General features: G+C 43.6%; 1 protein-coding gene across 1 annotated transcript; it reads left to right on the forward strand.

Moving 5' to 3' along the window:
* The first annotated feature begins 12,954 nt into the window (after positions 1-12,954).
* On the forward strand, positions 12,955-22,589 carry LOC118399480 (stathmin-like). Its single transcript, XM_035795594.1, has 5 exons — positions 12,955-13,088; positions 15,192-15,236; positions 16,818-16,990; positions 17,999-18,190; positions 21,525-22,589. The coding sequence occupies exons 2-5, from the start codon at positions 15,218-15,220 to the stop codon at positions 21,594-21,596; spliced, it is 456 nt and encodes a 151-aa protein (XP_035651487.1). The 5' UTR covers positions 12,955-13,088; positions 15,192-15,217; the 3' UTR covers positions 21,597-22,589.
* Positions 22,590-25,538: the final 2,949 nt, after the last annotated feature.

Here is a 25,538-nt window from a genome sequence, read left to right on the forward strand (position 1 = left end):
TGGTCCTACTGACTCTGACAAACCATGCTGTGTGCGTGTGTGTGAAGAGCCAATGAAAATGGGTCAACTCCAGCCACAGCACATATAGCCATGCTTGAGTGATCCTTAAAGGGGAATCTTTCTCTCTCGTCTCGCAGGGATATGCTTCTTGTAGATCAGCTGCTGTGTGTGTGTTCTTGTCTGTGTAGTGATACTAGAGAATACCCCTTCACGGTGGTAGCCCTGCAGGGGAACCACAGACCAATAACCACCCCTTGTGTTCTCCTTCATGCAACCAGTTGGCCTCTGTTTATCACTATACACGCTTAGAAATAAGGGTTATTTGGCCATCCCCATAGGAGAACCCCAGAGCCACCATGCAGTTAACCCTTGTGTGTGTGTGTGTGTGTGTGCGTGCGTGCGTGCGTGCGTGCGTGCGTGCGTGTGTGTGCCTCTGTTTCATCTCTAGGCTACAGAGCCACCATGCCGTTAGTGTCTCAGAACATGAAGTCAGATAACCTCCATTTTATTGTGCCAATGGGATTTATACTGAATAAAAATATAAATGCAACAATTTCAAAGATTTTACAGAGTTACACTTCATAGAAGGAAATCAGTCAATTGAAATACATTTATTAGGCACTAATCCATGAATTTCACATGACTGGGCAGGGGCGCATAGGCCCATCCACTTGGGAGCCAGATCCACCCACTGGTGAGCCAGCCCCAGCCAATCGGAATGAGCTTTTCCCCACAAAAGGGCTTTATTACAGACAGACTCCTCAGCAACCCCCTCCCCCTCCGCAGACGATCCCGCAGGTGAAGTAGCCGGATGAGGAAGTCCTTGACTGGCATGGTTACACATGGTCTGTGGTTGTGACGCCACTTGGATGTACTGCCAAATTCTCTTAAATGATGTTTGAGGCAGCTGAAGGTAGCGAAATTAACATTAAATTCTCTGGCAACAGCTCAGGTGGACATTCCTGCAGTCAGAATACTAATTGCACGCGCCCTCAAAACTTGAGACTGTCACGCCTTGGTCTTAGTATTTTGTGTTTTCTTTAATTATTTGTTCAGGCCAGGGTGTGACATGGGTTTATTGTATTGTCGTATTGGGTTTTTTGTAGGCATTGGGATTGTGGTTGATATGGGGTGTGTCTAGTATAGGCTTGGCTGCCTGAGGCGGTTCTCAATCAGAGTCAGGTGATTCTTGTTGTCTCTGATGGGTGTGACGTAGAAGTCCGTCACTGGCCGCGGGCAGCATTTGGTTCTTTAACGCACACACATATTCATCACTCCTCCCTGCGCCATTATAAGATAAGTTAACAATGTGGGTCGACACACAAATTAACTTCTGTCTTGGTGCATGCATTTCACACTTGTCAATGTTCATATTTGAGAGAGATCTCCATCTCTGTAGCTTCCGGGTAAGCTGGAAAAGGACCCGAGCTAAGGGAATTGGGTTGGCTTTATAGTGCCTGTCCCAAATGGCTCATTAATGCATATGGGCATATTGAAAGATATTGTCAGTAGTGATGTAATGTTGTAAATGTTATGTTGTGATATTGTTTAAAACCGTGTTGCAATGTATATCCTTTAGTATGTTTAGTTCATGGAAAATGTAGGTTTGTATTGTTAATTGATTAATTAATTAGGGTTAATTGTTCCGAGGGGAGGGGCTAGCCCTACAAAAGGAGCCTCTCTTTCAGTCATAGGAGGGTTACTTTGGATTGAGCTGTGGATGGGGCAGCATTGTTTTTAAGCTGTCCCATAAGGTAGACGTTGATGGCAGTACTGTTGTTTTTTTGTTCCGGAATCACTTGTAAATAAACACCTTTGCACAGAAGAACTTTTGCGATTCCGCCATCTTTTTATTTTGATAGAGGTTAGGTTATCCAGTTTAGCCTTCTGGCCTACTCTACGTGACATATGGTGGCAGTGGTGGGATGGCGTACCGCAAATCAGTGAATTCCAACAAGAGAGGTAAAGGAATGCGTACAGGATTGCGTTCTCAGCAACAGCATCAACTGTCAGAAAAGGTACCTGAAGTTGAACCGGGGTGGAATACCATGGAATCGTCTGGTGAAGAAGAGGTCAAGTATGAGAAACTAGGAGCCCGACCGCGGGGCCAAAGACAACCAGAACTGGGTGAGCTGCTGACTGAAGGAGCAGTTGGGGGACCAGAACCACACCCAACCATGGTAACCCTTTTTCAGCAACTTTTCACCTGCCTTGAGAGGAGGGACGAAGACCTCAAGCAGGAGTTACGTGGCCTACGCCAATCTATCCTCACAGCTCCCCACCAGGCGGAACTCGTCAGTGAGAGCCCAAGATTGGGTCTTCCAACACCAGGACGACAAAGGCTCGATGCAGCAGGGACTTCAACTCCACAGCAGGCACCCCAAGCAGCAATGAGGCCAGCACCAGGAGACCAGTCCAGCAGTGTTAACGTCCATCTTCCAGCATTCCTGAGGAAGGAGCCAAAGATGCCCTCATACCAGCAGGGGAGGACATTGAAAACTACCTGCTGAGGTTTGAGCGCATGGCTAAGACGTGGCAGTGGCCTGAGGTAGAGTGGGCCTGCAGGCTTGTCCCATTGCTCACGGGCAAGGCCTTAGAGGCTTACACAGCAATGGATGAGGGGCTGTCCAATGTCTACAAGGGCTTGAAGGAAGCGCTGCTGGTGAAGTTTGACATCTCACCGGAAACCTACCGTCAACGCTTCAGAGCTGCATCAACGCCATCGGGTGAGTCGCCGACAGAGACGTACCACCGCCTCAAGGGTCTCTACCGACGATGGGTTCGACCGGGGAGAAGACACAGGACGAAATCGGGAGGTCATCATCCCCGAGCAACTTCTACAAGTTCTACCACACGACATTCGAACCTGGGTCCGAGAGCACGAGCCCAAGGACGGGCTTATGGCGGCCAAGCTTGCACTGCAGTATCTTAATGCACGTAAAGGGGGCCCACCACAACCTGCAGCACCCGCTCCAAGGAGTCTCAGAGACACAAGGGACATCAGAAACGCCAGAGATGGTGGAGGTAACTCTGGGGGTTATGTGTCTGGGAGGGAGGTAAGGGATCATGCAGTTCGCTCTGATGGGAGGGGTCTGACCTGTTTTTACTGCCGGCAGCAGGGGCACAAAGCTTCAATGTGTCCGCTACGTAAATCCAAGCTCTCAGGTTACTGTTATGTACCCAGAGAGGGGATGGTGTTCAGAATAGACAGACTCGGGAAGGGTCATGCTTGGTACCTGTAAAAGTGAATGGTAAAAGTCTTACTGCAATGATTGACACCGGCAGTTCCCTGTCATTGATCAGAAAAGGTAATGTACCTGTTAATGACATTGATTATGGTCATCAGACACTGATCCAATGTGTCCATGGTGACCAGTCACAGCAGCCCACAGCTGAGCTCATAGTTGAGATTCAGGGTCAGAAATACCTCCTCAAAGTTGGGGTAATGGAGAAGCTACCTTTTGAGATGATTTTGGGGAGGGATGTGCCTGTACTCTCTGATCTGTTGGGAAGTGTGGGGGGTCAGCTATATGAGCAGTCAGTTTGCCAGTCTGATGTTCAGATGGCATGTTCAGTTGTCACTCGTGCCCAGGCCAAAGCTGGTTTACAACCTCTGCCTGACTTGTGTGATAGTCTGTGCGAGGGGGGAACCAAAGGGCCCAGAAAGTCACGCCACCAGCGGCGTCTTGAGAAGTATGTGGGAACCCCTGTACCTGTTGCTGATGTGTCTGGGTTAGAGGTGCAATGGGATGTTCCACAAAATTTTGCTACACTGCAGAAGTCTGACGCAACCTTGAAATGTTTGTTTGACAAGGCCTTAGCTGGGGACAGTCAATCTTCATGTGGGGGGATTTACACAGTAGACAACCACATACTCTACCTTGGGTCAGAGGCAGATAGCAGGAAGTTGGTGGTGTCATCTACCTGTAGACCACTTGTTCTCAACCTTGCACATACAGTTCCATGGGCAGGCCATCTAGGGCAACATAAGACCTATCTTAGGCTAGGCTCCCGTTTCTTTTGGCCCTCCATGTATACTGATGTACAAAAATACTGCAAATCATGCCCCACGTGCCAGAAAACCAGTGCTGTCCGTAGGTCTGAACGGGCTCCTCTATGTTCACTGCCTGTTATCTCTACCCCATTCAAGAGAATTGCAATGGACATTGTTGGACCCTTGGAGAAGAGTAGTGCAGGTTACAAGTATATATTGGTGATCTGTGACTATGCCACCCGGTTCCCAGAAGCCTTCCCACTCCGTTCCATAACCACTCCAAAAATAATCAGTGCTCTTGTTCAGCTCTTCTCTCGTGTAGGAATCCCAGATGAAATCCTGACGGACCAAGGGACAAACTTCACCTCGCGACTGATGGTTCAACTCCACCGACAGCTGGGCATTAAAGGCTTGAGGACTACTCCCTACCATCCCCAAACGGATGGGCTCGTAGAGATTCAATCAAACGCTCAAGAACATGTTGAGGAAGTTTGTGGCTGACACTGGTAAAGACTGGGATAGGTGGTTACCCTTTCTGCTTTTTGCTTACAGGGAGGTGCCTCAGGCATCGACAGGTTTCTCGCCATTCGAACTCCTCTATGGATGGCCAGTGCAAGGACCACTGGACCTGCTGAAGAAGTGCTGGGAAGGTTCCCCAGTAGCTACCTCAGGACAGGGGATTGTCCAGTATGTCCTCCAGATGCGAGACAGGTTGGAACGGTACCGAGAGGAAGCTTCAGCAAGCCCAGAAGGCCCAGAAGAGAGGCTATGACCAGCATGCTCGCCACAGAGAGTTTGAGCCAGGACAGAAAGTCCTGCTCCTCGTTCCCTCGTCTACCAGCAAGCTCCTTGCACAATGGCAAGGACCGTACCTAATCGGGAGGAAGATGGGCCCAGTGACCTACGAGGTGCTGCACCCGGACAAGGGTAAGAAGAAGCAAACCTACCATGTGAACCTTCTCAAGGCCTGGGAGGAGAGAGAGGAACTCTCCAAAGGAAAGTCCTTTATGGTCCGCAGAGTAGAAGAGGATGAGTCGGATGGGGTCACAGAGGCATGGAAAGAACGAGCAGAAGTCATACTGGCTCACCTGGAAGAAGACAAGCAAGATGAGCTGAAGCAGCTGTTTGGCAAGTATCCGGCCCTCTTCAGTCAGAGACCAGGAAGAACCAAAGTCCTAGAACACGTCATTCGTTTGAAACCTGGCCAGAACCCTGTCCGCCAGCATCCTTACCGTGTGCCTGAGAGGCTGGTGGTAGCCCTCAAGGAAGAGGTCCACACCATGATAGAGATGGATGTTGTCGAGCAGCCCCATTGTGAATAGAGCAGGCCCATTGTCATTGTCCCAAAGAAGGATGGCTCTTTGCGCATCTGCATCGTCTTCAATAAGGTGCATGCCATCTCCCAGTTTGATGCCTACCCCGTGCCTCACATTGATGACTTACTGGAGAGAATAGGTAGAGCTCATTACATCACCACATTGGATCTCTGCAAACGGTACTGGAAGGTGCCCCTGGACAAACAATCCAAGGCATACACTGCCTTCCGGATGCCGATGGGCCTGTTCCAGTTCAAGGTTATGCCGTTTGGCCTTCATGGGGCTCCTGCAACTTTCCAGAGACTGATGGACAAGGTCCTCCAGGACTGTGACGATTGCTGTGCTACCTACGTGGTGATCTACAGCCACTCCTGGGAGGAGCACATACAGCATTTTAGCAGTCCTGGGGTAGATCCATGATGCAGGCCTCACGCTTAACCTCCTGAAGTGTGAGTGTGCAAAACAGGGGACAAAGTACCTGGGTTACCAGCTGGGTAAGGGTGAAGTTCGGCCTCAGGTGGAGAAAGTGGAGTCCATCAGGAATAGCCCTCAACCCAGAACCAAGAAACAGGTGAAGTCCTTCCTAGGTCTGGCAGGGTGGTACCGGAGATTCATTCCACAGTTTTCGACCATCGCTGTCCCTCTGACCAACCTCACTTCGAAGGGGGCCAGCAACCCTGTGAAGTGGACTGAGGAGTGTGAGGAAGCCTTCATGACACTGAAAAAACGACTGTGCTCATTCCCTGTTCTCCAGACCCCTGATTTTCAGAAGAGATTTCTCGTGCAGGTGGACGCTTCGGCTGTAGGAATTGGAGCTGTACTGGCCCAAGGGGAGCCAAGAGAAGAGCTTCCTGTGCTGTACCTGAGTCGGAAGCTGTTGCCCAGGGAAACCAGGTATTCTACAATCGAAAAGGAGTGCCTGGCTATAAAGTGGGCCCTAGATAGCCTCCGTTACTACCTTCTTGGGAGGGAATTTGACCTGCACACGGACCACAGAGCACTGACCTGGATCCAGACCATGAAGGACCGGAATTCTCGTGTGACCAGGTGGTATCTGGAGCTCCAGCCCTTCAGGTTCTGTGTCCGTCACAAGGCAGGAAAAGAGAACGTTACTGCGGACTACCTATCAAGGCTCCCGTACATGGTCGCTTCAGGAGAGGAGGAAGGTAATGTGACGTAGAAGTCCGTCACTGGCCGCGGGCAGCATTTGGTTCTTTAACGCACACACATATTCATCACTCCTCCCTGCGCCATTATAAGATAAGTTAACAATGTGGGTCGACACACAAATTAACTTCTGTCTTGGTGCATGCATTTCACACTCACTTGTCAATGTTCATATTTGAGAGATACAATAATTATTATACTTATCAATGTTGTGGATGAGCGCATTGTTTGTTTGTTCTGTTCCTCTCTCTCCATCTCTGTAGCTTCCGGGTAAGCTGGAAAAGGACCCGAGCTAAGGGAATTGGGTTGGCTTTATAGTGCCTGTCCCAAATGGCTCATTAATGCATATGGGCATATTGAAAGATATTGTCAGTAGTGATGTAATGTTGTAAATGTTATGTTGTGATATTGTTTAAAACCGTGTTGCAATGTATATCCTTTAGTATGTTTAGTTCATGGAAAATGTAGGTTTGTATTGTTAATTGATTAATTAATTAGGGTTAATTGTTCTGAGCGGAGGGGCTAGCCCTACAAAAGGAGCCTCTCTTTCAGTCATAGGAGGGTTACTTTGGATTGAGCTGTGGATGGGGCAGCATTGTTTTTAAGCTGTCCCATAAGGTAGACGTTGATGGCAGTACTGTTGTTTTTTTTGTTCCGGAATCACTTGTAAATAAACACCTTTGCACAGAAGAACTTTTGCGATTCCGCCATCTTTTTATTTTGATAGAGGTTAGGTTATCCAGTTTAGCCTTCTGGCCTACTCTACGTGACATGGGGAACCGTATTTAGGTAGCCGGGGTTTCACTTTGTATTTCGTGGGTGATTGTTCCTGTCTCTGTGTAGTTTCACCAGATAGGCTGTAATTAGGTTTCACGTTCCGTTTTGTTGTTTTTGTATTTGTATCAGTTATTTCATGTACCGCGATTCATTCATTAAAGACATGAGTAACCACCACACTGCATTTCGGTCCGACTCTCTTTCGACAAACGAAGAACGCCGTAACAGAGACATCTGTGGCATTGTGTTGTGTGACAAAACTGCACATTTTCCAGTGACCTTTTATTGCCCATAGCTTCTTGATACCTATCAGGTGGATGGATTATCAAATCAAATCAAATTTTATTCATCACATTTGCCGAATACAACAATACCTTACAGTGAAATGCTTACTTATGAGCCCCTAACCAACAATGCAGTTTGAAAAAAATAATAAGAGAAAAAAGTAACAAGTAATTCAAGAGCAGCAGTAAAATAACAATAGCGAGACTATATACAGGGGGGTACCGATACAGAGTCAATGCGGGGGCATGGTTAGTTGAGGAAGTATGTACATGTAGGTAGAGTTATTGAAGTGACTATGCATAGATGACAACAGAGCGTAGCAGTGGTGTGAAGAGGGGGAGGGGTGGCAATGCAAATTGTCTGGGTAGCCATTTGATTGGATGTTCAAGAGTCTTATGGCTTGGGGGTAGAAGCATCTTGGACCTAGACTTGGCGCTCTGGTACCGCTTACCGTGTGGTAGCAGTGAGAACGGTCCATGGCTAGTGTGGCTGGAGTCTTTGACAATTTTTAGGGCCTTCCTCTGACACCGCCTGGTATAGAGGTCCTGGATGGCAGGAAGCTTGGCCCCAGTGATGTACTGGGCCGTCCGCACTACACTCTGTAGTGCCTTGCGGTCGGAGGCTGAGCAGTTGCTATTATCTTGGAAAAGGAGAAATTCTCACTAACAGGGATGTGAACAAATTTATGCACAACATTTTCGAGAAATAAGCTTTTTATGCACATGGAACATTTCTGGGAACTTTAATTTCAGCTCATGAAAAATTACCAGCACTCACACTGTCGAGGAGACTAGAGAAACCCTTATGTTGACAGACAGCAACAAAGTCCTGTTGTACAGATTTTGTTTTGCAAATTACCGTCTGCATAGTGGACCTAACCTAATTAAAGAATTTCCATGGTAAGCATAATGTTTTTATCGTATTTGTAAAAAGAATTGGGCCTCTAACATAGATTATTGGGATTATTTGAAACATGGATTAATTGAAACACATGGGGCTTTATGGAGAGAGAGAGACTCACTGCCTCATCCAGTCCCCAAATCCCCTGTCACATCTGCACATACTGATGTCAGCTAGACACTGATGTGACTCGGTCTGTCTTTGTCCTGTGGCGGAATAGAGGACCAGACCAATCAGTGGGGGAGACCAGAGCTGGCAGGTTGGGAGGGGGAGAATCGCAGGCAGGCAGGCGGTCTGCACCATCTGCTCATTCTGTTCTCCAGGGCACAGACGTGGCACCCCAATCCTAAACCATATCAACAGGAGCACAATGCAGCAGGTCCTTAATTATTTTATGTATGCTTTATTAAACCAGGGAACTCACATTATGATTGAAATCTCTTGTTGATTGAGGTGCAAAATAGACTCATCTATTCTCATACTATGCTTTTACAAATAACATGGCATGGTGATTTGTTTTGATGGATGGCAATGTGAAATCGATCAACAGATTGTGCCTGAAAATGTAAGCTCTTGCATTGTCACAGACAGGGGACAAATATACATTATCTATGGATATATCCAGTTCAAATGATGAGGGCATATCAGAGAGGTTTAGGTGACTCAGCGATTATAGATAGACAATATAAATGGGTAGCAGGCTGAACTACAGCAATCAATGAACACTGACTTCACTGGCCTGGAAAGGGAGAGCAGGATCCATAATCTCTGTACAGTCCCACAAACTCTGGAAACATTTCACACAGTGCTACGACAATAACAAAAGCTTTGTGTTAAAAATGCCTAATTGATGTATGTTTTAGTTATTTTTTGTTGTTATATCTATAGTTCATTTTATCCTGACCAAATTACAATCAGTGCATTCAACTAAAGTATGTAAAACTGATATAGAACTTAATTGGTTAAATTGTGAGCTAGAACCGAAGTGACACAAACGAAGAAAAAGCAAACTAAATATAAACCAAGGAAAGTTTAAAATATTCAGAGCTCGATATCACACAGCCTGAACAAAAGCAATGTCTCTTTAATGTCTGTGCTATTGTTTTTATTTGCCATCAGGAGAGAATCAAGCTAAAAATACCCTGAAATGACATGGTTTGTCATTTCACATTGATTGAAGTTACATTTTTCCTCAATCCCAACACTAGCGTTTACATAACCCCCTTTTGTATGTCATATACAGGGGAATTGAGTGGATCTTTCCCATGAATTGTATAGCTAGCTACTGGTGCATGTAGAAAGGACTGTCCAAACACTGATACTGTATGTGGCTTAGTTAGTAAGAGCATGCATGGTGCTGGCAATGGCAAGGTCATAGGTTCAATTTCTGCAGAGGTCAGATACATACTAAACGGACAACTGACATAATGGGAGACAGAAGACATTGTTCCACTGACCACCATTATTAATAATTAGTCCCCATCGTTCAATCCTAATGAACTCAAGCATGTTTGCACCTAGCCGCGTCCACAGGGCACATATGTAGCAGCGTCCTCAGAACATGCGCAGACCAGCTGGCTGGAGTGTTTACGGAAATATTCAATCTGTCCCTATCCCAATCTGCTGTCCCCACGTGCTTCAAGATGTCCATCATTGTTCCTATACCCAAGAAAGCAAAGGTAACTGAACTAAATGACTATCGCCCCATAGCACTCACTTCTGTCATCATGAAGGGTTTTGAGAGGCTAGTTAAGGATCATATCACCTCTACCTTACCTGACACCCCAGACCCTCTTCAATTTGCATACCGCCCCAGTAGATCCACAGATGATGCAATCGCCATTGCACTCCACACTTCCCTATCTCATCTGGACAAGAGGAATACCTATGTAAGAATGATGTTCATTGACTATAGCTCAGCCTTCAACAGCATCACACCCTCCAAGCTCATCATTAAGCTTGGGGCCCTGGATCTGAACCCCGCCCTGTGCAACTGGGTCCTGGACTTCCTGATGCCCCCCCCTCCGGTAGGAAACAACACCTCCACTACACTGATCCTCAACACAGGGGCCTCACAAGGGTGCATGCTTTGCCCCCTCCTGTACTCCCTGATCACCCACGACTGTGTGACCAAGCACGCCTCCAAATCAATCATCAGGTTTGCAGACGACACAACAGTAGTAGGCCTGATTACCAACCATGACGAGACAGACTACAGGAAGGAGGTGAGGGCCCCTGACAGAGTGGTGCCAGGAAAATAACCCCTCCCTCAATGTCAACTAAATGAAGGAGCTGATCGTGGAATTCAAGAGGCAGAGAGAGCACGCTCCTATTCACATCGAAGGGACCGCAGTGGAGGAGGTGAAAAGCTTCAAGTTCCTCTGTGTACACATCACTGACAATTTGAAATGGTCCACCCACACAGCCAGTGTGGTTAAGAAGGCGCAACTGCGCCTCTTCAACCTCAGGAGGCTGAAGAAATTTGGCTGGGCCCCTAAGACCCTCACAAACTTTTACAGATGTACAATTGAAAGTATCCTGTCGGGCTGTATCACCGCCTGGTATGGCAACTGCACCGCCCGCAACCGCACAGCTCTCCAGAGGATGGTGCGGTCTGCCCAACACATCACCGGGGGCACACTGCCTGCCCTCCAGGACACCTACAACATCCGATGTCACAGGAAGGCCAAATCCTCAAGGATATCAACCACCCGAGTTGCATCAAAGCTGGGACCGAGAGACTGAAAAACAGCTTCTATCTCAAGGCCATCAGAATGTTAAATAGCCATCAATAGCCGTCTACCACAGGGTTACTGAACCCTGCACCTTCGAGGCTGCTGCTCTATGTACATAGACATGGAATCACTAGTCACTTTACATGGAACACTTGTCACTTTTAATAATGTTTACATACTGGTGTACTCATTTCATATGTATATACAGTACTGTATTCTACTGTATTTTAGTCAATGCCACTCAGACATCGCTCGTCCTAATATTTATGTATTTCTTAATTCCATTATTTTACTTTTAGATTTGTGTGTATTGTTGTGAATTGTTAGTTACTACTGCTATGCTGGAGTTAGGAACACAAGCATTTTTCTACACCCTCAAGAACATCTGCTAAATATTTGTATGTGACCAATAAAATGTGATTTGATTTGATGATGGATGATGGTAGCTGTGGGTAGACAATGAGGAAGGGGGATGTAACTCATCTTGCCTGAAGTGGACCAACATATGGTGACATGAAAGGATGGCAAACATGGTGCCAAGCAGAAATGAGACTGTAGTAAATCCTCCAACTACAGAATATGGGATAAGTAAGAGACTTATGTGACAGTAAAGAAAGAAAACCTACAATGTAGGTTATAGACTATACAGCTCCAATGTGCTACCTTTGATTTAGTTTCAATCTTTTTTCAGCACGGGACTTATCATGTGACAGCTATTTTCTTCCTTTCTTTATCTTCTCTTTCTCTTTCCTTCTCCATCTTCTGCCTCCCCTTGTCTCCCTCTCTTCCTGAAAAAACAATTTTCTTAAAAGATAAGAGTTTGTAGACTGTAAAGTCTATGGTGCGCTAGCCTAGTTATAGAGAACAAACATAAAGCCTTGAGAGATTTCTTAGTCTCAGTGTTGGAGTCCTGGGGTGTAACATTACCTAACAAATAGACAGGCAGAAGCTGACCTCCTTCAGGATTGGGGATGTAGCCCTCTCAAGTCCTCTAATAACAATACAATAAATTATGTTGATAAATGATTTATAACTGCAGCTTTCTGGCTCTGGAGAAAACATGGGTCATTCCATGGATCCTCTGCAGTCATGGCTCTCTGTGTGATTAAAAAAAAAAATATATATATTTGATTTTTAAAAATGTATTTATGTATCCTTTATTTAACTAGGCAAGTCAGTTAAGAACAAATACCCCGGCCAAACCCTAAACCGGACAACCCTGGGCCAATTGTGCGGCGCCCTATGTGACTCCCAATCACAGCCGGTTGTGATACAGCCTGGAATCGAACCAGGTCTGTAGTGCAGCCTCTAGCATTGAGATGCAGTGCCTTAGACTCCTGTGCCACTCGGGAGCCCAAATAGCACAGACAACGTGATAAAAACGCTATTTCATCCAATAAATCGTATAGCTACCCTTCAGTCAGTCTACTATGGCCAATACACAGATGAAGGCAAAGGCAGTCCTCGATAGTTCACGGCCAAGAACGTGCATCTGGTTAGTTGGAGCGATACATTGAAGACTTATGCAATCATCACACTTTATTTAAGGGCTGTAAAGCCCTTACATGCAGGTCAATGACACACGTTTGACATTTCATCCCCAAAATACACATATTTTCGATGAATAAAATGGAAACAATAAATGTATATATTCCACTAAATACATTCAACGTTCATTATTCATCACCAAAGTAATGTTATCGAGACGCTCGTCTTGTCTGTGCTGATGTCTAGAAATCCCCAAAACTACAACTACCAAGAGTGCGGAGAGAGGAGTAAACAGCCAATAGAATTGCAGAATTGGCATTGACGACACATTTGGGGCTTTTTATGCGCGAACTGGCCATGCTCGAGCAGAAAATTCGCGGCTAAAGTCTGGCTGCTGAGGAGGAGTTGGTTTCACTGTTTGTGAAGGTGGGTGGCACGTTACTCTGTTGCGTAGTTAACGTTATCCCTACAAAATATGATTTAAAGATTGGAATGTTCTAGCTAATCTTGCCTGATATGTCTTTTTTTTAAACGAGTTGGTCGAGTGGTGATAAAATAGGTTACCGCTCAGCTTCAATATTGGCTAAACGCCACGGTTGTCATCGTTTTTTTTTGTTGTACGTCAACTAACAACCAACCTAGCTAATTTCATGTCTTTCAAAATGGTTTGACTGCTCTAGTGAAAATGGAATGTAATTGTAACAGTGGATGGATGGGTGGTTAGCTGCTGTAGTGCCGTGGTACTGTAACGTTAGTCATCTTTTGATTGTTCTGTTGCCTTCAGACAGCGACAAGTTGTTTGTCTTGACATTACTTATTGGGTAGGGATGCACACTTGATAGTGCGTGGCGCAAATTACTTTATATTGATTACACGACGTAACAAGTCATTCTGCATGTACTATAATATGCACAGTTAATTGAAATTTTAAACGAGCTAATTTGGCTTACTTTGAGCCATTCATTGATGCATTTCGATGTAAACATTTTGTTTGCATGGTATCTGAAAAACAAACGCTGTTGCCATCCATATTTTAAGTTTTCCGTCGCCACTAACAATTTAAGGTTGACGTTTCAATGATTGTTCGCTGAACGTTCAGGTTAAAAATAAGTTTACCAGTCGTTCAAACACGTTGAACTTGATAAGAGGGGCATCGTGCAAGTCGCAAAGCGGGCTGAGCTGTTGGAGCACGCGCCCCTCTTTGTTTGCAGCTGCTCACGTTGACGTTCATTGCAACCAAACAAAAGCGGCTTTCTTGTGCCGTTACCTAATATTTTGGAACCAAAACAAGTGTTCTACCCTGAAACGTTATCTAGTCTCTGTATTTAGACTTTGTGTCATATTTTGATTGCCGCAGGTGCCCCCCCTTTAAAAAAAATCCAATATAATGAATTTGGGTTAAGTGCATAATGAGCTAGCTTACATGGGAACACTATACGTTCTTACGTAAGTTGATATTTATCATTGCGCTCTTGACAAACCTCTGCATCCTTGTCTGACTTTGGCAGCACTACTTTACCAGTCAAATTCCAGTACATGCTCACGTATTTAGCGAATGACGGTGATTATGATTATTTTTGCTTTTGAATGGTTCAAGTATTATAACTACGTGCTCTCGAACTTTTGCCCCCCTGTGGTTTTCAGCTAGTGAACTACACGCACAAACAGGTGCACCGTTTTTGCAGCTTGTGTTCTGCTGACTGCGTCTATATTCGCAGATTAGTCTCGTTGGCTTCCGTTGTATATTATAGCTGCCAAATATCTTTTGTAGCTCCCCAATGACATTTTCAACCCCCTGAAATGTTGGTATGCTTTAGCCTTTTGTTCTGAGACACAGCCTGTTTATTCATCAACATGTATCTCTGCAACTGAGGCTGTAGCCTGGCATTGAAAGGGCCTCGTCCATCTACAGTATGTTATTCTTGATTTCGTTAAATCTAGAGCGTGAAGTCTAACTATTTGGTCTTTAAAAAAAACATGTAAAATATTGTGCTTCAGTTGGGAAAATAAATGTCTGGATGACAACATAATGTTTGATTCCTTGTTTCGTTTCCTTGCCACGATACTAATGAATATTGCTACTGGTATCGTCCTGGCCCTACTACTGTTTCAATGTGCCATATAGTTAACCTGTGTGGCATTCATTCACAGCTTTTTTTAATAGGGCGGTGGTTGGTTGCAGTGTTGAACATGACCGAAGGATGTCCCCACTGAGTGGGTCATGTTTGGTTTTTCGCAGCTCTGTTTACTTAGTGTTCCACCTGAACACAGCGCGGTCTCTCACACTAGAGGTTGCTAAGTGCTCTGTTGATTCAGGCACCTTGTGAAGATGGAGATTTCATCCAGTCTGTAGGGAGTGGGTGTAGCTGGTTATTCATGTTCAAGGACCTACTAATGCATTTTGAAAGGTTTATTACGTGTGCTTGTTGGTGTCTAGGCCAGGTTACTGTAAAAGCACTCTGACAACTGATTTCAAAAGGGCTTTATTAAATAAATGTGATACTAATTTATACATTTTCTTCCTTACAGGTACATTGACTCTGTCCACTGCTGAAATGGCCTCTTCCTGCGGAGGCAAGTTGTGATTATTTTCAGCTTTTAAAACAATCGGTCCACTATCTTAAAGTGACCAGGTGGAAGACAGTCTAATGAGCTTCCACCAAATGGTTTTCACCAGTCATGTCTTCCCATCAGTCCAGATGTGTGTATATGGGAGCCTTAATTAAATGTCTAGCGGCCCAATTCTGTCTCTACTAGAGATCAACCGATTATGATTTTTCAACTATAATTGGAGGACCAAAAAAGCAGATACTGATTAATTGGTCAATTTTTTAAAATTTAGTTGTAATAATGACCATTACAACAATACTGAATGAACACGTATTTTAACTTAATATAATACATAAATAAAATCAATTTAGCCTCAAATAAATAATGAAAAGTGTTCAATTTAGTTTAAATCATGCAAAAACAAAGTTTTGGTTGTGCAATATGTGCTAACGTTTCAGTTCCTTGCTCAGAACATTAGAACGCTGGTGGTTCCTTTTAACATGAGTATTCAATATTCCCAGGTAAGAACTTTTAGGTAGTTTATTATAGGACTATTTCCCTCTACCATTTGTACTTCATTAACCTTTGACTATTGACTTTTCTTATAGGCACTTTAGTTTTGCCGGTGTAACAGTATAGCTTCCGTCCCTCTCGCTCCTCCCTGGGCTCGAACCAGGAACACAACGACAACAGCCACCATTGAAGCAGCGTTACCCATGCAGAGCAAGGGGAACAACTACTGGAAGGCTCAGAGCGAGTGGCGTTTGAAATGCTATTAGCGCGTGCTAACTAGCTAGCCATTTCACTTCGGTTACACCAGCCTCATCTCGGGAGTTGATAGGCTTGAAGTCATACAGCGCAATGCTCTGACGCACAACGAAGAGCTGCTGGCAAAACGCACAAGTGCTGTTTGAATGAATATTTACGAACCAGCTTTCCGCCTACCACCGCTCAGTCAGATGCTTGTATGCTCAGTCAGATTATATGCAATGCAGGACACGCTAGATAATATCTAGTAATATCATCAACCATGTGTAGTTAACTAGTGATTATGATTTGTATTTTATAATATAAGTTTAACTAGCTAGCAACTTACCTTGGCTTACTGTATTTGTGTAACATGCTCCTTGTGGAGTGCAATGAGAGAGGCAGGTTGTTATTGCGTTGGACTAACTAAGGTTGCAAGATTGGATCCCCCGAGCTGACAAGATGAAAATCTGTCGTTCTGCCCCTGAACGAGGCAGTTAACCCACTGATCCTAGGCCATCATTGAAAATAAGAATGTGTTCTTAACTGACTTGCCTAGTTAAATAAAGGTGTGTAAAAATGTATATTAAAAAATCTCCAAAATCGATGTCCAAAAGTACCAATTTCCGATTGTTATGTAAACTTATAATCGGCCATTCCGACTCACCGGGGGGGTACAGACCTCTAGTCTGTACCCCCCCTTCTCTGAATTGTTTGTATCCCTGTTCTGAGTCCTCTTCCCTTGTTTGGAACGCTTAGTATTTCTGTTTGCACACAGACAAGTTCCCCATTACCATAGAAACCGCCATGTTGGTGTACTTGTTTCATTAACTGAAATGCATAATTTGTCCCATCCAGATATTCTGGTTAAGGAGATTGACAAACGTGCGTCTGGCCAGGCGTTCGAGGTGATCCTAGGAGCTCCAGCTCCAGACGCCAAGGGAGAGTTCCCCCTTTCTCCCCCCAAGAAGAAGGACCTGTCCCTGGAGGAGATCCAGAGGAAACTAGAGGCTGCAGAAGAGAGGAGGAAGGTAGGTTGTGCTCCAGTTAGATGCTACACTGAACTCTATGCCTATGGAGATGCTCTTGAGCCAAAAGGGGTCCCCTAAAGGGAAATATATTTTCCAGAAATGACTTTGACAAAGGGTCATCTACCCTCACCCATGAATAGTAGTGTATATTGTTAGGTAAAAACAAAAGGTTATCACAGAACTTGGGTGAAACATTTATGATTGACTGTTAGTTTTTCCATCTACCTGCTACTGGCAGGTGGACTAAAGTTAATTTCCCACCCTGCTTAGATGCTGATACAATATTTATTGCCACTCTTACGATTTGATACTAATTTTAATGAGATTTGATCTAAACATTTCTGCACAGGGACAAGACTGAGCTTTGATAATGGGTTTTTGATCAGCCAGGGAAGTAAAAGTGCAACAAATGCCTCCCTATTTTAAAAGAGGACACTGAATAAAAAATACTGGCGTTTTGGTACAGCCAGCTAGTGCAAAAATATTGCATTGTCTACGATATGCTTTATTGTCAAATTATGAGGTGTTACTTTATTAATTGCTTTATCAATTTTATCCTTTTTGGACCCCCAAAGATGCAGGATCACAAATATGACTACAATATCCTGACTTAACTAGATTTTTTTTATTTTCTTCCCACCATCACAAGTATTAATTCAAATATTTTGCCTTGTTGCCCTGACAAGCCTCTATGATAGGGATCAACTAGATTCAGTGTTTTTGTTTTGATAGGCTGGAAATTGATAGAAGCTCAAATGGCTGTGATTGACTGAAACCTAATCCTTTCATTCATTGCTTACATTTGTGTATCTCTGTGTGGGGAATACTTCGGTACAGATTTGCCAAATGTTTAAACTCCTTGGCGCTGGGGGTCTTATGTCCTGCCCTCCAGAACTTGGTGTGGGCAAATCACCTGTGGCTGCAGCCAGTTGGGGAACTCTGCTCTATTATTAAAATGTTTTGTAGTTGGATGTCTGAATCACACTCCTCTCTTGTGTCATCCTCCAGTCCCATGAAGCGGAGGTTCTGAAACACCTCGCTGAGAAGCGGGAGCATGAGAAGGAGGTGCAAAGGAAAGCCATGGAGGAGAACAACAACTTCAGCAAGATAGCGGAGGAGAAGCTTAACCAGAAGATGGAGGCTAACAAAGAAAACAAGGAGGCCCTTCAGGCAGCCATGAGTGAGAAGTTCAAGGAGAAGGTATGTTGGACTAACTTTTTTTTAAACCTGCAGATCTGTCTTGCTGTGATCATCTGACTTGGCTACCAGTCATTTTCAATGAAGGACAAGACTGGGGTTGTTCAATATTGCAGGTGACTGCTGACTCCAATTCACCTTTCATCATAAATAATGACTATTTGTAGATCAGTCACAATTTATCCATGATGCATCATGGTGTTGACGCTCTGGAACATGATCAGTGACTTAATGGCCTGCGCCTAGATAGCGACCACAGTAACATTTCCAAAGTTTGTACAAATTTCGACACGGTTGACACCCATTCAGGAGGGTGCGGTTCTTGCTAGTGAGCTTTTGACCTTGGCTAAAAACAACTGCTGTTATTCATGCTGTTTGTAGGACATTAGGGATTTTGTTATTAGAACAATATTTTTGCGCTAGTTAAACTCATTGCTGCCATAGGTTATCAAATGTATTTATAAAGCCCTTTTTACATTGGCAGATGTCATTGTTATAGGTCGACCGATTATGTTTAACGCCGATACCGATTATTAGAGGACCAAAAAATCAGATTACTCGGCCTATTTATTTGTAATAATGACAATACTAAATGAACACTTATTTTAACTTAATATAATACATCAATAAAATCAATTTAGCCTCAAATAATGAAACCTGTTCAATTTGGTTTAAATAATGCAAAAACAAAGTGGTGGAGAAAGTAAAAGTGCCATATGTGCTATGTAAGAAAGCTAATGTTTCAGCTCCTTGCTCAGAACATGAGAACATATGAAAGCTGGTGTTTCCTTTCAACATGAGTCTTCAATATTCACAGGTAAGAAGTTTTAGGTAGTTATTATAGGACCATTTCCCTTCCCTGTTCTTATAGGCACTTTAGTATTGCCAGTGTAACAGTATAGCTTCCGTCCCTCTCCTCACTCCTACCTGGGCTCGAACCAGGAACACAACGACAATAGCCACCCTCGACGCAGCGTTACCCATGCAGCGCAAGTGGAACAACTACTCCAAGTCTCAGAGCGAGTGAGGTTTGAAACTCTAGCGCTCGCTAACTAGCTAGCCATTTCACTTCGGTTACACCAGCCTCATCTCAGGAGTTGATAGGCTTGAAGTCATAAACAGCGCAGTGCTTGACGCACAACGAACTGCTGGCAAAACGCATGAATGTGCTGTTTGAATGATTGTTTACGCTTCTGCCTACCACCGCTCAGTCAGATACTTAGATGCTTGTATTCTCAGTCAGATTATATGCAATGCAGGACACTGTAGATAAAATCTAGTAATATCATCAACCATGTGTAGTTAACTAGTGATTATGATTCAAGTTTAATGCTAGCTAGCAACTTACCTTGGCTTACTGCGTTCGCGTAACAGGCAGTCTCCTTGTGGAGTGCAATGAGAGAGAGGCAGGTCGTTATTGCGTTGGACTAGTTAACTGTAAGGGTGCAAAATACCGATATCTTATTGTTATGAAAATCCGATTAATCGGTCGACCTCTAGTCATAGTGCTTATTCAGAATCCCAGCCTGAAACCCCAAACTGCAAGCACATCAGCTGCAGTAGCACGTTCGTTAGGAAAAACTCCCTACGCAGAAACTTAGAGGAATCAGGCCCTGAGGGGTGGCCAGTCCTCCCTCTTCTGCCTGTGCCTTGTGGAGATTATAAGAGTACATGGCCATTAACCTCTTGCTCCTACCTGGCACGCAGGCGTCCCATCTAGAGCTCTGGAAATGCAAATGCGCTACGCTAAATGCTAATAGTGTTAGTTAAAACTCAAACGTTCATTAAAATACACATGCAGGGTATTGAATTAAAGCTACACTCGTTGTGAATCCAGGCAACAAGTCAGATTTTTAAAATGCTTTTCGGCGAAAGCATGAGAAGCTATCTGATAGCATGTAACACCCCAAAAGACCCGCAGGGGATGTAAACAAAATAATTAGCATAGTCGTCGCTACACAAACCGCACAAATAAAACATTCATTACCTTTGACCATCTTCTTTGTTGGCACTCCTAGATGTCCCATAATCACTATTGGGTCTTTTTTCGTTTAAATCGGGTTAGGTTAAACTGTGTGATAAACGGGGAAAAAAATAGCTTTTCATAACGTAACGTCATTTTTTTTTAAATTCAAAAAGTCGACGATAAACTTTCACAAAACACTTCGAAATACTTTTGTAATGCAACTTTAGGTATTAGTACACGTTAATAAGCGATAAAATTCATCAGGAGGCGATGTCAATTCTATAGGTGTCCGTCTCGAAAAAATTTATTGGAGAGCTCGACCAAAACATCCGGTCGGAGACCGGAGGGAATCAATTCCCTTGTTTCGGTTAGACCAAGAATCAAAGCTGAGTCAAATGACAAGACTCTAGACAACGTGTGGAAGCTGTAGGCACTGCAACCTCTGCCTCATTTAATTCGGTTCACTTTGGACAATTCCTTGAAGTCGCGCATGGATATTTATTTCCATTTTCAGTGATCAGATTTTCCTGCACTTTTCGATGAAACGCACGTTCTGTTATAGTCACAGCCGTGATTTAACCAGTTTTATAAACGTCTGATTGTTTTCTATCCACACATACTAATCATATGCATATACTATATTCCTGGCCTGAGTAGCAGGGCGCTGAAATGTTGCTCGATTTAACAGAATGTTCGAAAAAGTAGAGGGTCGACTTAACAGGTTAAGGCCTGACTGTACCATCTGGTAGTGGCTGTCTAGACTGCATCAAATTGTTATAAAAGGCTAACAAGCTAAAGTAACAAGGGTAATTAAGGCCATTTTGCTGTGCTCCCCGTCCAATGTCTACAACTCCAGTAGTTGAATACCAACATCCATTTGGCTATTCGAATAACCATTCCTAAAGGAGACCACCACCCCAGTGGGTGTATCCAACAACTTGATCACGTATCTCTGCAAATTAGTTCAGCTGGTTTGGATCAAATAACTTTTTTTTGCCACGTGTGTAGACTTTACCGTGAAATGCTTACTTACAAGCCCTTAACCAACTGCAGTTCAAGAAGAAAGTATTTACCAAGTAGGCTAAAATAAAAGTAACACTAAGAATAACTAGGCTATTATATACCAGTGGCCATATATATATATATATGCCACTGGTACCTAGTCAGTGTGCAGGGATACAGACTAGTTTGAGGTAATTTGTTCATGAATTGGGGAGACTTGCAGGAAGTTAAAAGAGTTTTATGATTGATGTGAAGTCAATTAAAAACAATGGTCAACACTCACTGGTCAAGCTTGTGACATTGTCAAAGGAATGTATTGTCTGTTAAGAATTTCACTTTTGAAAGATGTCACTTCTCTTTTTTTCCCAGGACAAGAAACTGGAAGAGGTGCGTGCTAAGAAGGAAACCAAAGAGGGCGGTGCCGAGACATCAGAAAACTGAATAGTTCAGTCTATGGGGGAATTGTATACTATAGGGTTTTTTACGTATCCAAAGATTGATTTATATTTAGTTGATGGCCAGTATTTTTGTTCACTGCCACCCACTTTATGAAGGAAATTAAGTTCTCCCCGTTTGTGAATTTAGCTTCTCTGCTATAAGTGTACTTGCTATAGTTTTACATGTGGATATTGGTCTCCTTCTTGCTTCTATTCCACAGCTGTTTAAATGTTACTAGCCTTCAAATCCTCAATTCCTTTCAAATGGCACTGGAGGATAGGATCCAAGGTAATATCCTTATACCACCAATGAAGCTTTGAGAGATTAATGAAAAGCGGAAGCAAGGATTTGACCTCTAGTAACTATTTCATACACAGCCCTTTTCTTTGGATATGTAGCTTTTGTCATTACAGCTTCTGACCTAATGAAAAATAACAGTGTATGTAGTTGTCCTTTAAGGAAGCATGTGCTGTGCATAGGCCCTCAACATGATCTCTCTATTCCATAGTGCCGCTTTGGAACAGTGTCCCAGTGTATCTCACACCTGACTGTTCATAGCACCTATTGATCACTGTTTGTTAACATATTGATTGGTTTCACCTTTTTCACAGCATCAGGTGTCGTATTGCAGCTTTTGCTGTTCAGAGATCTGCTGTCTTGTTCTTTAAAGAGCTAGGGCTGATATGGCATCCTGATCCTATTACACTACCCAAAAGTAGTGCACTATATGGAATATGGTGCCATTTCAGACACCCTAAATCTAATCTTTGTGCCACTGCAGATTTTATGCATTTGTAAAGTGGAGTTTTGTCTCAAAGCACATGACTTAGTGCTGTTGTAGGGCAATGAAGTAACTTTGCCAGACTTTTGAATCATCTAGGATGTTACTGGAAGTGGGTCTACACATGGAATGCAAAAGAGGAACACACTTTGGATTCTTAATAGATGTTACTAGTTGACTTAACTGTTGTACTAAAATAAAATTGTTAAACGCCATTCATTCGTGCTTTATTGATTCCTTTGATGCTTCAGTTTTCTGCAATTCTTTGACTATCCTCTAACACCTAGCTAGAACAGGTTAAATATGTGAGTATGAGTTAGCCTGAAATCCAAACGGATGCTCAGTTTTGTTCTGGATTCCATTCTAAGATTTAGCAGCCAGTATTTTCCCATCTCCCAAAGGTTGAGTATGTTGGGCTTAGTCTTGCACATTGTAAATGAACATAATGTTACACTGGGACTAACCAATGAGCCTAGCATTATGCTTCACTTGGAAAGCTTGTGACGTCTTCCCAATGGGTTACGGTTTTCAACTCCTGGTGCCATCTAGTGGGGTTTGGGACAAGTGCTGATCAGGGACAGTATTCAAACTACTGTTTTTAGTCTGGTTCAGACTGAAGGGGGGGGGGAGGTTTTGATTTAAAACATTTGCTGTGAATGGGATAAAATTGAAATGCATACTGCCCTGGCTTCATTTGACTGTCTTTGTTCCCTTATCTGTCCCCTTCAGTCATTTTTCACCTGCTAGGATGGCAGACATAAGCATGCATCAAGTCACACAAGTTGTCGAGGCTGTCATGGTGAGAGGGCAGACTAAAAACAGTGAGCTGCAAAATACAGTTAATGTTTTGGCATGGATCCTCAAGTTCTACAGCTGTACTATCGATGGCATCCTGGTTGCATCACTGCCTGGTATGGCAACCGCATGGCACAACAGAGTGTGAGGTAGTGTGTACAGCTCAGTACATCACTGGCCAAGCTTCCTGCTATCTAGGACCTGTATACCAGGCGGTGTCCAAGGAAGGCCCTAAAAATTGTCAGATTCCAGCCACTTTAGTCAGACTGTTCTCTCTGCTACTGCACTGCAAGTGGTCGCACCCCCACCCCACCCACCTGTTACACTGCTGCTACTCTATCTACGCATAGCCACTTTAACTCTACCTACACGTACATACTACCTCAATTACCTAGACTAGTCTGTGTCCCCACACATTGACTCTGTACCAGTAACCCTCGCTACTGTTATTTTACTGCTGCTCTTACACTATATTTTTTCCTTATCTATTTTTTCTTAACTGCATTGTTAAGGGCTTGTACGTAAGCATTTCACTGTAAGGTGTGCACCTGGTGTATTTGGCGTATGTGACAAAGACAATTTTATTTGAATATTGAGCATGGAATTATGATAGTAAGACCACTAGGTGGCAATGTTGCACTTTAATTCAAGAAACCGCAATGGTTAGTCATCTTTTTCTCACTCCATTCTGTCAGGATATCTAAAATATTCACCTTTCATATTAATCAAATTTTTCCTTAGACATCCATCTCCCCTTAACAATCATTTTGTCAAAGGCTATATTAAGAGGTCTGTTAGTGCCATGAAAAAGTATTAATACCCCTTGACTTTTTCCATATTTTGTGTTACTGCCTGAATTTAAAAATGTATTAAATTGAGATTTGTCACTGGCCTACAGACAATACCCCATACGATCAAAGTGGATGTTTTTTGATTATTTAAAAATGGACAGCTGAAATGTCTTGAGTCTGTATTAAACCCTTTTGTTATGCCTAGCCTAAATAAGTTCCAATTTGGCCTAATACGTCACATGTTGAACTCTGTGTGCAATAATGGTGTTTAACATGATTTTTTTAATGACTACCTCATCTCTACCCCACCCATGCAATTATCCGCAAGGTCCCTCAGTCGAGCAGTGGATTTCAAAAACAGATTCAACCACAAAGATGAGGGAGGTTTTCCAATGCCTCACAAAGATGTAACCTATTGGTAGATGGGTAAAACATGCTTTGGATGGTGTATCAATACACCCAGTCATTATAAAGACAGCTTTGCACACTCTTGGCATTTTCTCAATCAACTTCATGAGGTAGTCACCTGGAATGCATTTCAAACAGGTTTGCCTTATTAAAAGTTAATTTGTGGAATTTCTTTAATGTGTTTAAGTCCTATTTGGTGAAAGTCCATATTAAGGCAAGAACAGCTCAAATAAGCAAAGAGAAATGACAGTCCATTACTTTAAGACCTGGTCAGTCAATCTGGAAAATTCTATTCTTCAAGTGCAGTCGCAAAAACCGTTAAGGGCTATGATGAAACTGGCTCTCATGAGGACCGCCAAAGGAATGGAAGACCCAGAGTTACCAGCCTCAGAAATTGCAGCCCAATAAATGCGTCACAGAGTTCAAGTAACAGACACATCTCAATATCAACAGTTCAGAGGAGACTGTGTGAATCAGGCCTTCATGGTGAAATTGCTGCAAAGAAACCACCACTAAAGGAAACCATGAAGAAGAGACTTGTTTGGGCCGAAACACAAGTAATGGACATTAGACCGGACCAAATTGGATATTTTTGGTTCCAAATCAAATCAAATTGATTTATATAGCCCTTCGTACATCGGCTGATATCTCAAAGTGCTGTACAGAAACCCAGCCTAAAACCCCAAACAGCAAGCAATGCAGGTGTAGAAGCACGGTGGCTAGGAAAAACTCCCTAGAAAGGCCAAAACCTAGGAAGAAACTAGAGAGGAACCAGGCTATGTGGGGTGGCCAGTCCTCTTCTGGCTGTGCCGGGTGGAGATTATAACAGAACATGGCCAAGATGTTTAAATGTTCATAAATGACCAGCATGGTCGAATAATAATAAGGCAGAACAGTTGAAACTGGAGCAGCAGCACGGTCAGGTGGACTGGGGACAGCAAGGAGTCATCATGTCAGGTAGTCCTGGGGCATGGTCCTAGGGCTCAGGTCCTCTGAGAGAGAGAAAGAAAGAGAGGAGAGAATTAGAGAACGCACACTTAGATTCACACAGGACACCGAATAGGACAGGAGAAGTACTCCAGATATAACAAACTGACCCTAGCCCCCCGACACAAACTACTGCAGCATAAATACTGGAGGCTGAGACAGGAGGGGTCAGGAGACACTGTG

This window comes from Oncorhynchus keta, chromosome 20, assembly GCF_023373465.1.
Source record: "Oncorhynchus keta strain PuntledgeMale-10-30-2019 chromosome 20, Oket_V2, whole genome shotgun sequence".
Taxonomy (NCBI): domain Eukaryota; kingdom Metazoa; phylum Chordata; class Actinopteri; order Salmoniformes; family Salmonidae; genus Oncorhynchus; species Oncorhynchus keta.

Coding starts and splice junctions, on each gene's coding strand:
- LOC118399480 (XM_035795594.1), top strand. Junction 16,991..17,998: donor CTGCAGAAGAGAGGAGGAAG/GTAGGTTGTGCT, acceptor GTCATCCTCCAG/TCCCATGAAGCGGAGGTTCT. Junction 18,191..21,524: donor GTGAGAAGTTCAAGGAGAAG/GTATGTTGGACT, acceptor TTTTTTTCCCAG/GACAAGAAACTGGAAGAGGT.